Source organism: Rhinoderma darwinii, chromosome 8 (assembly GCF_050947455.1).
Source record: "Rhinoderma darwinii isolate aRhiDar2 chromosome 8, aRhiDar2.hap1, whole genome shotgun sequence".
NCBI lineage: Eukaryota > Metazoa > Chordata > Amphibia > Anura > Rhinodermatidae > Rhinoderma > Rhinoderma darwinii.
The window spans coordinates 117,759,632-117,775,640 of record NC_134694.1 but is presented as its reverse complement, the minus strand read 5'-3'; the positions used below and the strand labels follow the sequence as shown (position 1 = coordinate 117,775,640).

General features: G+C 40.3%; 1 protein-coding gene across 4 annotated transcripts in view; it reads right to left on the bottom strand.

Annotated features, from left to right (window-relative positions):
- Window positions 1–16,009, bottom strand: part of DIAPH2 (diaphanous related formin 2) — a 952,586-nt gene that overhangs the window by 765,824 nt on the left and 170,753 nt on the right. For all 4 annotated transcript variants that reach the window (XM_075836589.1, XM_075836591.1, XM_075836588.1 and 1 more), the window contains one exon: window positions 6,466–6,605. In XM_075836589.1, coding sequence (XP_075692704.1) covers window positions 6,466–6,605 — 140 coding nt within the window. The remainder of the gene's footprint in view (window positions 1–6,465; window positions 6,606–16,009) is intronic.

Below are 16,009 nucleotides of genomic sequence, written 5' to 3'. Positions count from 1 at the left end.
TGCTCCCCCTCCCTCTTTCACTGAAAATTCAGCTCTATCCGTCTCGAGTCGGACTGCAGCTCGCTTGTATCAGATTACATCTGTCTATGGAAGTCTATGGCGAGAGGAGGGGGAAGAGTGAGCAGGAAGCGTAGGAGATAAGAGCAGAACGACAGGTATAGAAACTTTCCATCTCAACCAAAACACTTCTCTATGTATGTCCCGCATGATCCTGGGGCTCTTCCTGAGTGAGAGAGAAGGGTACGGAATAGATTCTCCTCTCCTTACTGTGTAGTGTACGGCAGCCGGTCTCAACCCCCGAGCCCACAGAGAAATACAAGCTACAGATAAAAAACGTAAAGGGGAAAACTGCTAAAAATTGCAAAATCAAAACCATATAAAAGAGCAGAAATAGTGACAAGAGTTGCGCTGTTTCTAGAAGTAAGCAGACATATTTCGCGAATCTTTAAACATAATTTAAATGGGCATGGTCATTTCAACAAACTTTGCATAAATGAATAGTACAGGTGATTATAAGAAACTCTGTAATGTATTGTATCCGAGAAACAAGCATCTTTCTGCTCTTATCTGGCCGTTTTCCTGCTCCCCCTCCCTCTTTCACTGAAAATTCAGCTCTATCCGTCTCGAGTCGGACTGCAGCTCGCTTGTATCAGATTACATCTGTCTATGGAAGTCTATGGCGAGAGGAGGGGGAAGAGTGAGCAGGAAGCGTAGGAGATAAGAGCAGAACGACAGGTATAGAAACTTTCCATCTCAACCAAAACACTTCTCTATGTATGTCCCGCATGATCCTGGGGCTCTTCCTGAGTGAGAGAGAAGGGTACGGAATAGATTCTCCTCTCCTTACTGTGTAGTGTACGGCAGCCGGTCTCAACCCCCGAGCCCACAGAGAAATACAAGCTACAGATAAAAAACGTAAAGGGGAAAACTGCTAAAAATTGCAAAATCAAAACCATATAAAGGAGCAGAAATAGTGCTACCCCTCATGTATACACACATATGCTAGCTTATCATGAAAAATTTAATAAAAACGACAGGTACCCTTTAAGGGACATAGATCAGACAATGGTCGCTTCCATTACAAATGTAATTAAGAGCGTCGTAATCCTGTTCACTTCACATTGAGCACAAACCAATTTTTTATCCTTTTCTTTTGTTTTTGACAAACAGAATTATCGTTCTGAACGTGATCGCCCTTCACTGACAAGACAAATCTGATCTTTCATTCCTGCTCTATTGTATTAAAGAGCTCCCCGGCGGTAATATATATCCATATAATTGTATTATATCCTTTTTTTCTGGACTCAGAAATAAGAGCAAATCAGTCAGAATATAAACTGGAACTTCACCCCAAAAAAGCATCTACTTAATGATCTGAATTGTGCGGTTGTTTATTTCAAGATTCCATATTTCCAAGAATTCTATCTCACGCATGAAACTCATATACAGTACATTTTATGTAACATATTCAGCCACATACTGTGACATCGGGGTATCTGATCTGCCTGGGTAGAACATTGTAACGGCACATTTCTTAAATATTATTGTTTTGCCATTACAATATTCAAACCATCAGTCATGAAAAAGAGTCACACTATATACACTGTGGTGGAAAAGGGGGGTAAAGATTAAAAATTTATAATTCTGTCGCAATACATTCTGGTTCTGCAGTACACTTAGTTTTATGTTTTATATAGTGGAACTGTTTTTTGTCCCATCATATTAATAGACACTATAATACTGCCCCCTATATACAAAAATATATCTACTATAATACTGCCAGCATATACAGGAATATATCTACTATAATACTGCCCCTATATACAAGAATATACCTACTATAATACTGCCCCCTATATACAAGAATATATCTACTATAATACTGCTCCTATATACAAGAATATAACTACTATAATACTGCCCCCTATATACAAGAATATAACTACTATAATACTGCTCCTATATACAAGAATATAACTACTATAATACTGCTCCTATATACAGGAATATATCTACTATAATGCTGCCCCTATATACAAGAATATACCTACTATAATACTGCCCCCTATATACAAGAATATATCTACTATAATACTGCCCACTATATACAAGAATATAACCACTATAATACTGCTTCCATATTCAAGATTATAACTACTATAATACTGCTTCTATATACAAGAATATAACTACTATAATACTGCCCCTATTTACAAGAATATAACTACTATAATGCTGCCCCTATATACAAGAATATACCTACTATAATACTGCCCCCTATATACAAGAATATAACTACTATAATACTGCTCCTATGTACAAGAATATAACTACTATAATACTACTCCTATATACAAGAATATAACTACTATAATACTGCCCCCTATATACAAGAATATAACTACTATAATACTGCCCTCTATATACAAGAATATAACTACTATAATACTGCCCTCTATATACAAGAATATAACTACTATAATACTGTCCCTATATACAAGAATATAACTACTATAATACTGCCCCTATTTACAAGAATATAACTACTATAATGCTGCCCCTATATACAAGAATATACCTACTATAATACTGCTCCCTATATACAAGAATATAACTACTATAATACTGCCCCCTATATACAAGAATATAACTACTATAATACTGCCCTCTATATACAAGAATATAACGACTATAATACTGTCCCTATATACAAGAATATAACTACTATAATACTGCTCCTATATACAAGAATATAACTACTATAATACTGCCCCTATATACAAGAATATAACTACTATAATACTGCTCCTATATACAAGAATATAACTACTATAATACTGCCCCCTATATACAAGAATATAACTACTATAATACTGCTCCTATATACAAGAATATAACTACTATAATACTGCCCCCTATATACAAGAATATAACTACTATAATACTGCTCCTATATACAAGAGTATAACTACTATAATACTGCCCCCTATATACAAGAATATAACTACTATAATACTGCCCCCTATATACAAGAATATAACTACTATAATACTGCCCCCTATATACAAGAATATATCTACTATAATACTGCTCCTATATACAAGAATATAACTACTATAATACTGCTCCTATATACAAGAATATAACTACTATAATACTGCTCCTATATACAGGAATATATCTACTATAATGCTGCCCCTATATACAAGAATATACCTACTATAATAATGCCCCCTATATACAAGAATATATCTACTATAATACTGCCCACTATATACAAGAATATAACCACTATAATACTGCTTCCATATTCAAGATTATAACTACTATAATACTGCTTCTATATACAAGAATATAACTACTATAATACTGCCCCTATTTACAAGAATATAACTACTATAATGCTGCCCCTATATACAAGAATATACCTACTATAATACTGCTCCCTATATACAAGAATATAACTACTATAATACTGCCCCCTATATACAAGAATATAACTACTATAATACTGCCCTCTATATACAAGAATATAACTACTATAATACTGCCCTCTATATACAAGAATATAACTACTATAATACTGTCCCTATATACAAGAATATAACTACTATAATACTGCCCCTATTTACAAGAATATAACTACTATAATGCTGCCCCTATATACAAGAATATACCTACTATAATACTGCTCCCTATATACAAGAATATAACTACTATAATACTGCCCCCTATATACAAGAATATAACTACTATAATACTGCCCTCTATATACAAGAATATAACTACTATAATACTGTCCCTATATACAAGAATATAACTACTATAATACTGCCCCTATATACAAGAATATAACTACTATAATACTGCTCCTATATACAAGAATACAACTACTATAATACTGCCCCTATATACAAGAATATAACTACTATAATACTGCTCCTATATACAAGAATATAACTACTATAATACTGCCCTCTATATACAAGAATATAACTACTATAATACTGCTCCTATATACAAGAATATAACTACGGTACTATAATACTGCCTTCTATATACAAGAATATAACTACTATAATACTGCCCCTATTTACAAGAATATAACTACTATAATGCTGCCCCTATATACAAGAATATAACTACTATAATACTGCTCCTATATACAAGAATATAACTACTATAATACTGCTCCTATATACAAGAATATAACTACTATAATACTGCCCCCTATATACAAGAATATAACTACTATAATACTGCCCCTATATACAAGAATATAACTACTATAATACTGCTCCTATATACAAGAATATAACTACTATAGTACTGCCCCTATATACAAGCATATAACTACTATAATACTGCTCCCTATATACAAGAATATAACTACTATAATACTGCCCCTATATACAATAATATAATTACAATAACGGACTATACAATTTTCTTATTTATTGGCTTTGTTAAGTACAAATGATAAAATCTGGCATGAACCATAAGTTTTGACGTTGCACAAATGTTTTATAAAATGCTACTTGAAGGCGCTACGGCTGTGAATCTGTTTCTCAATGATTGCAGTGCACACATTACTGCGGCTGAGAATATTATTTCTAGTGCATGGGATATTGTAGGTTTTAAGAATCTTTTATGATCCTTAAGCAAAAAAATGCAAGTGAAAGTGAGAGTCTATAATCGAAGACTCGGAGCTGGCGAGCACTTCATGTGCCACTGTAGAACTTTTCTGTGAGGTATCACATTATCGCCTAGGGCAATGCTCCTAAAGAAGAATATGGATGGTTATTTTTACAAAAATGGCGCGTTTTTTACGGTATTACAAAAAAAGTAGCAAAAACTGCAACTAAAATGACTTCTAACAATCTATGACCTGCGCCGTGTCCCGGCTTGATGCGGAGGATATCAGTAATTTATTGTTCCTGCACATAATAATCAAGTGAATCGGAGCGTTGTGAGGAGCGGTCGCGTTCCACTCGCTAATTATTAATCCGTTACTAATAATATTGACTTTTTCTGCAGTTATCTGATTTTCTAACATCTATTGAGTTTCACAAAACAATCAATAAACTTCACGTAATTGATCTTAATTGATGTAATTATAGAAAATAATGCAAATCTTTAATTGAAAAATAAAATGCTGAGCGCAAATCCAATTCCGAGACTAAATTATGGTAAATTGTTAAAGTGGTTTTCTGGTTTTATATAAATAAAGATTAATTATATCCTATTGTAAAGTTCTATAACTTTCTAATATACTTTACGTTTACATTTTTAACCATGTTCACAATCTCTGCTTCCTGTCATAGAACGAAAACATTATTGATTGCATTTAGGCTGAAAAGCTGTACAGGCCAAGACTTCTCACACAGGTTCACCTCCAGTAGTTGAGATGGTTTTCAGCCTCTTAATGTAAACAAGAATGTTCTTATTCAGTGACAGCAAGCAGAGCTTTTGAAATCAGTCAGCACTCTCAGCCAAAGCATTCAGGGGTGCTCATGTATATTATAGCTTTATAGCACTGGAATATCGGCGAATGAGGGGAGGTGGCATTTAGGGGCCACGGATAATATTTAAAATAGGGAATGTGATGGTAAATTCCGAAAATATAGGGAATTTAGATTGTGAGTTGGGGACAGTGAATGAGGACAACTTCTGTACAGCGCTGCACAACATGTTAGCATTATAGAACGAACAGAAATAAAGAATAAATAAAATACTGATAGGTGCACGTAAGCGGCCACAGCGTGGCTAAGGTGCGGCGGCAAACCACGCCGTCGTCCCGTTTTACAGCAAATTGGCATTAAACAACAATTGGTTATTAAACTGGTAATGGCCATGCGGTCAAAATTGCCAATTACGTTAAAGTTCAGCTAAACGTTTGACAAACTTCTGACATGTCATAGAGACATGTGAGTAGGTTGGATTGGTGGGGGTCCGAGCACTGACACCCCCACCAATCGCTAGAACGAAGCAGCTGAAGTGCTCGTGTGAGCGCTGGGCCGCTTCGTGTCTGATCAGCCTTTTCCGGAAATAAATGCATCATTGTACGGACTCAATAGAAATTCTATGACCCGGTACTCCGATACATCGGCTTTCCGGAAAAAGCCGGACACGAAGCGGCTGAGCGCTCACACGAGGGCTTCAGCTGCTTCGTACTAGCGATTGGTGGGGGTCTCAGTGCTCGGTCCCCCACCAATCCAAACTTCTGACATGTCTCTATGGCATGTCAGAAGTTTGTCAAACATTTAGCTACACTTTAAAAATCGGGAGACCATGAACAATCTATTTGAAATCCACGCCGATTTGCAATAAAACCGCATGCCGGGAACTCCCCCAAAATAATTTAAATCGCCCACTTTTCGTGCACATTTGCATACCCCCACCCCTTTTGTGGGACTGTTGTCTGTAAGTATGCATGAAGGATTCCTCATCATTAGTGGGACTAACCTGACGGGGTTGCTGGTCAGGGACACCCTCAGGGACTCCAGGCAGTTGAGGAGTTTGTCATCTGTTATCCCGGATCGCAGCTCGTGCACATATTCCTGAGACGACAGCGTACACTCGTGCTTATTGTTCTTCAGGCCGCCCTATTAAAGAGGAAATGTAAGAAAAACGGTCATAAAAAAACTCCATAAAAAAACTGTATAAGAAACACAAATGTAAATCACTAGATCTCAAATAGTAGTAACAAAGATGTCAAGAAAATCCCCCCACTTTGCGGTCCGAAAGACTGGTTGCTATGGACACACTGCTTAACAACTACAGCCTTGTCTATAGGTTTGTCAGGCAGAGAGTCCATAGCAGCCAGTCTGTCAGAGGAACTGATGGCAATCAAGCAAGGCCAAAGAAAGATCAACAAGACTTAAAAAGATGAAAACTTCAAGGGGAAATACTGTATCTCTTCTTGAAATGGAGGGAACTCTCCTTACAGTGCCCCCTAGAGGTTGCTTACTTGTAAGTCAATGTTTATCCCTTTAGAATTGTGTATTAGCAGTTTATAGACATCCACATAGGCAGGGTCCATGTCAGGTAGAAGTGTGGAGACTTCTCTTCTTTCAGAAACCGCGCCAGACCTGAAGTAAATGGAGTCTAGCTGCAATACCACACACAACCTGTGGACAGGTGTGGCGCTCTTTCTGGAAGAAGACAGCCATATATTTCTAATTCAGGAGAACCCCTTTATTCATTGTATAATGACCAGTTCTACAACTTACTAATGAACTGTATTATATCAAGTCCAGAGTCAGCGCAGCGTCTAGCAGGACATTTCCCGGCACTTCATGCTTCCCTCTGCTGACAAGCTTTATGGAGATGATGATTTCATTTTCCAGCAGGACTTGGCACCTGCCCACACTGCCAAAAGTACCAATACCTGGTGTAATAACCACAGGATCACTGCGCCTGATTGGTCAGCAAACTCACCCGATCTAAACCCCATAGAGAATCTATAGGGTATTGTCAAGAGGAAGATGAGACCCCAGACCTAACAATGCAGACGAGCTGAAGGCCGCTATCAAAGCAACCTGGGCTTCCATAACACCTCAGCAGTGCCACATTCTGATCGCCTCCATGCCACGCCGCATTGATAACACCTCAGCAGTGCCACAGGCTGATCGCTTCCATGCCACGCCGCATTGATAACACCTCAGCAGTGCCATAGGCTGATCACATCCATGCCACGCCGCATTGATAACACCTCAGCAGTGCCATAGGCTGATCACATCCATGCCACGCCGCATTGATAACACCTCAGCAGAGCCACAGGCTGATCGCCTCCATGCCGCACCGCATTGATAACACCTCAGCAGTGCCACAGGCTGATCACCTCCATGCCACGCCGCATTGATAACACCTCAGCAGTGCCACAGGCTGATCACCTCCATGCCACGCCGCATTGATAACACCTCAGCAGTGCCACAGGCTGATCGCCCCCATGCCACACCGCATTGATAACACCTCAGCAGAGCCACAGGCTGATCGCCTCCATGCCGCGCCGCATTGATAACACCTCAGCAGTGCCACAGGCTGATTGCCTCCATGCCACGCCGCATTGATAACACCTCAGCAGTGCCACAGGCTGATCGCCGCATTGATGCAGTAATTCATGCAGAGTCGGAGCCCTGGCCAAGTATTGAGGGCATATACTGAACAGACTTCTCAGTAGGACGACATTTCGGTATTAAAAATCATTTTTGAAATTGGGCTTATATAATATTCTCATTTTCTGAGACACAAAATTTTGGGTTTTCAGTAACTGTTTCCATAATCATCAACATTAAGAGAAACAAACGCTGGAAATAGATCCCTCTGTGTGTAATGAATCTATAGACAATATGAGTTTCACTTTTTGAATTGAATTACGGAAATAAATTAACTTTTTGATGATATTCTAATTCATGCAGAAGGACTAGTATATAATATTTAAATATACATACACACACACACACACACACACACACACACACACACACACACACACACACTTTAAATCTCTTCAAGAAGACCAGAAACGCTGGAGAAATGGACATAAGATATGAAATGTACTGCAGGAAGATTACAAAGTCCCCTCTAAAGTTAAGACTTGAAGGACAACCATGAGAGCTCAGATCCGTCATAAACCTTCTCTGCTAATCAGAAGTTTACACTAGGGCCTTCAGGAGTCATAGCAAGTCCGCTCCCGAGACCTTACTAATTCCTCGGCCTTACTCCGTAAATCCTTCTATATTGAACTCAATGATCCATGAACAAGAAAAAAATAAATCATCTACAATAAATGAAGAATTCATGAGTGACCAAAAGGGATTACCCTGCACGTTCCTCTAGGGACTGACCCGGCCCATGAGATGGGGTACAAGACAGAACCTGCTGCTACACAACACACAGAAACAAGCGCTCTCATTTTATTTATTTTCTGTTGCTTATTTAGCACCAACATATTCCACAGTGTTTTACAGAGATGGTCACTCCTGTCCCTATCCCACACATACACACTAGGACCAATTACATAGGAAGCTAATTAAAGGGGGTGTCTAATCAGAGAGCTCCCGAGACCCTCAGCAAACAGATTATTCTAAAGCGGGAAGTTGCTGTCGGCTGCTCATTTCCCCTGCAGGAGAAATATGGTATTACATGCAGCCATTCAGATAGACGACAGGGTCAATGAGAGCCACTGATTCTTAGCGGCTCTCCGCGCTCATAGTCATGTTTAGAGTTTATCTTTGCTTCACCTGGGGGAAAGAATCAGTTTGCTGCTCTAGCCCTGTATGGAAATATTTTGACTAAGGCAAAGTAACTGATGTTCACCCTGCACCACTGCCTGGAGCCATCATATGGTGTAAATAGCTGTAGTATCTCTTTAAGAAAACTGATCTAAAACATTAACATCTTAAATGCACATATCCTGGCTGAAATCCATGGAGCGCTATAGTCACGGTCTCTATGGGGGACGCTACGGACGGTTACTATCCACCGCTAAGAAATCCACCAGCTTTATCTTTATATCAAGGTGAGGATTTCTTTCGAGAGATGATCGGGGGATTATGAACGTGGCTATTTACCAGTTTTCCTTGTCTGATTAAACATTCAGCGAGATTCACATATTGTGTAATAAATTATTCAGGTCATTTGCATGTTTCCAGAAGCCCCTTTTAAACTTATCAAAGTTTGTGTCATTTATTAATAAGATCAGAGGCGATGACTGACAATGTAATAAAGACTTCACCGCGTCTCTCATGGATATTATATCTTCAGATATTCAACATAAAGTTCTACAGTTCTGCTGCAAATGAACAGGAATAACACAATGTTAATTCGGGACTGGGGGAAAGTTTATGAAGGTGGCGGTTACGTGTCTGTGTAAATGAGGATGTAGGTGTATTTAGGTGTATATGACTCTTTGAAAAAAAAACACAGATTGAACGGACATGCACTCTGAATTCCCGGACACGGGTGCATGTCGCGGCTCATCAACGGACCGGAGAGAGCAGGAGGAGACTTGCTTGGTACATCAGGAGAGAGACGCTGCCAGCATCGCGCCACATCATTGGGGCAATGAGAGCAGGAGCGTCATAATAAAGGAGGCTGTCAGGGAATGGTCAAACTGCACTCAACAACCCGCAGGATTGTTGAGCAAGGGAGCTTACAGACTGCCACTGAGGTGTGAAGGTGAACAGTGAGGAGGGGGATATGGAGAGCGCAGCCTGACTGGCGTCTAAGAAATAGGTGGAGCCATGCTGGTGAACTGTACCGTATATGAATGAGAGGAGGGCTATGCTGGTGTACTGTCTAAGAATGAGAGGGCGAACCATGCTGGGGACTATCAATGAGAGAGGGGAGCCATGTTAGGCAGTAGCAATGAGAGGGGAGCCATGCTGGGGACTAGGAATGAGAGGAACAGCCTTGCTGAGGACGAGGAATGAGATGAGGCATGCTGGGGACTAGGAATGAGAGGGTGAGCCATGCTGGGGACTAGGAATGAGAGGGTGAGCCATGCTTGGGACTAGGAATGAGAGGGTGAGCCATGCAGGGGACTAGGAATGAGAGGGTGAGCCATGCTGGGGACTAGGAATGAGAGGGTGAGCCATGCTGGGGACTAAGAATGATAGGGTGAGCCATGCAGGGGACTACGAATGATAGGGTGAGCCATGCAGGGGACTACGAATGAGAGGGTGAGCCATGCAGGGGACTACGAATGAGAGGGTGAGCCATGCTGGGGACTAGGAATGAGAGGGTGAGCCATGCAGGGGACATACTTTAACCTGCATACTTTTTTCCTTGAGTGGACCAAACCCATAAAATTAAGTTTTTCAGTGCGATTTGGGTGGTTAGTCCAGAGGTTTCACTGTATAAATATATGTATAGATATAGATGATGATGATGATAGAGATAGAGATAGATAGATAGACATATGATGGTGTAGAACTTTTTGTGGTCATAAACTGTATATGTATATTTATTGGCTTTACTGAAGTTCAACAAATAAACAGGATCTTATCCAGCATATAATGAAAACAAGCACCTGGCCGGTCTGGAAACTAAGCAAACAGCAGATTTCCGCACCTATTATAAACCAGGAGTACAATGTCCCTTGGATTAGACTTTGCGCACTATCCTTGTGTGGATTCCCAGGCTCTGACCCTCTGTGCACAGACAGCACAACTTTTACGGCTCAGCAATGATCCCAGTAGCTTCACCTGAGATAACTGGGTTGGGGGTAATGCCCGTACTGGTGTGGGGAAGGGAATGACAGGTCCCACTACTAGTCTTACCTGCTGTTCCATAAAAATCCAGTCCCAGAACACCACCTTCAGGATATACAGTGAAGGAAATAAGTATTTGATCCCTTGCTGATTTAGTAAGTTTGCCCACTGTCAAAGTCATGAACAGTCTAGAATTTTTAGGCTAGGTTAATTTTACCAGTGAGAGATAGATTATATAAAAAAAAAAAAAAGAAAATCACATAGTCAAAATTATATATATTTATTTGCATTGTGCACAGAGAAATAAGTATTTGATCCCCGACCAACCATTAAGAGTTCAGCCTCCTCCAGACCAGTTACTGCTCCAAATCAACTTGGTGCCTGCATTATAGACAGCTCTTACATGGTCACCTGTATAAAAGACTCCTGTCCACAGACTCAATGAATCAGTCTGACTCTAACCTCTACAATATGGGCAAGACCAAAGAGCTTTCTAAGGATGTCAGGAACAAGATCATAGACCTGCACAAGGCTGGAATGGGCTACAAAACCATAAGTAAGACGCTGGGTGAGAAGCAGACAACTGTTGGTGCAATAGTAAGAAAATGGAAGACATACAAAATGACTGTCAATCGACATCGATCTGGGGCTCCATGCAAAATCTCACCTCGTGGGGTATCCTTGATCCTGAGGAAGGTGAGAGCTCAGCCGAAAACTACACGGGGGGAACTTGTTAATGATCTCAGGGCAGCTGGGACCACAGTCACCAAGAAAACCATTGGTAACACATTACGCCGTAATGGATTAAAATCCTGCAGTGCCCGCAAGGTCCCCCTGCTCAAGAAGGCACATGTACAGGCCCGTCTGAAGTTTGCAAATGAACATCTGGATGATTCTGAGAGTGATTGGGAGAAGGTGCTGTGGTCAGATGAGACTAAAATTGAGCTCTTTGGCATTAACTCAACTCACCGTGTTTGGAGGAAGAGAAATGCTGCCTATGACCCAAAGAACACCGTCCCCACTGTCAAGCATGGAGGTGGAAACATTATGTTTTGGGGGTGTTTCTCTGCTAAGGGCACAGGACTACTTCACCGCATCAATGGGAGAATGGATGGAGCCATGTACCCTCAAATCCTGAGTGACAACCTCCTTCCCTCCACCAGGACATTAAAAGTGGCTCGTGGCTGGGTCTTCCAGCACGACAATGACCCGAAACATACAGCCAAGGCAACAAAGGAGTGGCTCAAAAAGAAGCACATTAAGGTCATGGAGTGGCCTAGCCAGTCTCCAGACCTTAATCCCATGGAAAACTTATGGAGGGAGCTGAAGATCCGAGTTGACAAGCGACAGCCTCGAAATCTTAATGATTTACAGATGATCTGCAAAGAGGAGTGGGCCAAAATTCCATCTAACATGTGTGCAAACCTCATTATCAACTGCAAAAAACGTCTGACTGCTGTGCTTGCCAAAAAGGGTTTTGCCACCAAGTATTAAGTCTTGTTTTCCAAAGGGATCAAATACTTATTTCTCTGTGCACAATGCAAATAAATATATATAATTTTGACAATGTGATTTTTTTTAAAAATATAATCTAACTCTCACTGGTAAAATTAACCTATCCTAAAAATTCTAGACTGTTCATGTCTTTGACAGTGGGCAAACGTACAAAATCAGCAAGGGATCAAATACTTATTTCCTTCACTGTATGCTAGAATAAATCTATAGGTATATGTGTGAGTATATATACGCCTGAATGAATATGTACATGTCTTCAATGCTCCCTCACTTTCAAGGTCTTTGCTTGCTGTCAGTGAGTGGGAAGATTCTTCTTTACAGACTAAATACAACTCACCGGCTAATATTTGTTACATTGTATCCAGTCTAGGCAATCCTCTGAACTAAACAGTCCATACTCCAGTCTGCTACAATGTATAAGTGCAGGTAAAATGTATCTATCAGGACTTCTTCAGAGATATTTGTGATGCTGCTGTATTTAGCTCATAGAAGATTGTCTAGACTGGATACAATTGTAACAACCCTCAGCTGTGAGAGCATAGGGTCTGTGTCTGCTGGTTCAGTGTCTGTACAGAGCAGGTTTGAGAAGAGATGCAGCAGTTACACCAAGTACATACATGATAGGTCCTCAGCTGAGCTGTTAAGGCCGAGACAGTCAGCACAAATCATGGATTCTAAATTGGTATCCAGCAGAATCAAGGATGCAGATCTGAATATTACTGAAGGATAAGAGGTGATATAACTCAAGTTTAATAAAAGACAATAGAACTATAACAGCAGCTCTGGCTGTGATTGGAGTATAAAACACTATTCAACACAATATCAATAAGGCAGCAGAATTCTAAACTTAGCTCTGGGTATGACTGGAGTTTAAGATCTATAGTATTAACTCAGTATCTGCAGATTAGGACATTGCGGATGCAGCTCTGGATGTGCTTGGAGTATAACACATTATTTGGAGATTTATACTGTAAAATGATAGCAGAGCTACACTATTGGAATCCGAGAGTCCCAGCATGACTTTGGTGAAATGTGTCCCAAGGCAGGAGAGGGTTAAGTCTTTTTGCGGAGTTGAACGACATTGTTGATGAGGAGCCACAACGATCACAATAATTACATTTGCTTTTATCAGGAATATGACAGCAGCCTGCATTATGCATCGCATTGTTCTGCCAAAAATGATTTCATAAACACGTTTGAATTAGAAATATACGAACAATTATACAATCTGCTCCATCCCAGAAGATCTGGCAGTTCTTGCCGTGGAAACTGGAGAATAATAAGAAAAGTGCTCGTAGATTTCACCAACCAATGAGAAGTTCAAAAATTAGAACCAAGTCTAAATCATCTACTTCAGAAAAGTGACAGATGTGGAAAGTATGTGAATTACTGGAATACAAGACCAAACAGTGAGTGCCCCCCCCCCCCCATATAATCATCGGTAAATAGAAGTCCAGTGCTGAGTCGTTCTCTTCAAAGTCGAGGAATCTGATCTCCGATGCTAGAAAAGCTGGGTGACCTCTTATATATGTGTCAGTACGGTTCAAACACGGATCTTACCAGTTTCTTGGACAGAACATCTGCCTAATTATGTAGTGATACCCAAAGACGAGCTGAATTGCTGGTCAGATTGACCATTCAGGAGACAGGGAAAGCTGGATGATCACCCCTGTTGGTGGTGTTTTTTTTATTTTTGTTGTTTTCTAGAAAACTACAATTAGGATTTGGAAGATAGATAGACAGACAGACAGACAGATAGGATAGTATACATACCCCTGTACCAGATTATAATTAGGGATGTGGTTGTGTTCAGAATTAGCCAATCACATTTAAACTCATGTTAAATAGTAGTCAGTACTCAGCTGCCATTATTTAAAGTGATTCTGAGTAACCCCATATAAAATACAGCTGTTCTATTAGGATATTCTTTGTTGCATGTGACAGCAAAAGCCATGGTCCCTAACACATCAAAGGGATGTGATTTTGGAAAGGCATCAATCAGGAGAAGGGTACCAAAGAATTTCCAAGGCATTAGATATACCTTAGAACACAGTGAAGACGGTCATCAAGAAGTGGATTACATTTGGCACAAGGGTATGTGCACACACACTAATTACGTCCGTAATTGACGGACGTATTTCGGCCGCAAGTCCCGGACCGAACACAGTGCATTGAGCCGGGCTCCTAGCATCATACTTATGTACGATGCTAGGAGTCCCTGCCTCGCTGGAGGACAACTGTCCCGTACTGTAATCATGTTTTCAGTACGGGACAGTAGTTCCACGGAGAGGCAGGGACTCCTAGCGTCGTACAAAACTATGATGCTAGGAGCCCGGCTCCCTGCACTGTGTTCGGTCCACTACTTGCTGCCGAATTACGTCCGTATATTACGGACGTAATTAGTGTGTGTGCACATACCCCAACAGTGACATTACCAAGAACTGGACGTGTCTCAAAACTTGGTCCGGGAGGCTACCAAGAGGCTTACAGCAAAATTAAACGAGCTGCAGGACTTTCTGGCAGGTACTGGTTGTGTAACGCTAGTGACAATAATCTCCCATATTTTCCATATGTCTGGGCCGTGGGGTAGGGTAGCAAGACGGAAGCCTTTTCTAACAAATGAAAACATCCAAGCCCGGCTAAGTTTTGCAAAGACCTATAACAATTCTGCCAAAAGCACGTGAGAAAACGTGTTATGGTCTGATGAGACCAAGGTGGAACTTTTTGGCCTTAATGCCAAAAGGTATGTTTGACGCAAAGCCAACACCGCACATCACCAAAAGAACACCATCCCCACAGTGAAACATGGTGGAGGCAGCATTATGCAGCGCGGCGGGGGCAGCATTATGGGGCGCGGCGGGGGCAGCATTATGGACCACGGCAGAGGCAGCATTATGGACAGATGGATAGATGGATAGATGGATATGAGATCGATAGATATGAGATTGATAGATAGATAGATAGATAGATAGATAGATAGATAGATAGATAGATAGATAGATAGATAGATAGATAGATAGATAGATAGATAGATAGATAGATATGAGATTGATAGATAGATATGAGATAGATAGATGGATAGATAGATAGATGGATAGGAGATCGATAGATATGAGATTGATAGATAGATATGAGATCGATAGCTAGATAGGAGATCGATAGATATGAGATCGATAGATAGATAGATAGATATGAGATCGATAGATCCATTTCATGGTACAAATAGTTGAAGTATAACTTTAAGAAAACCGATCAAAAACTAGAACATCCTAAGTGCA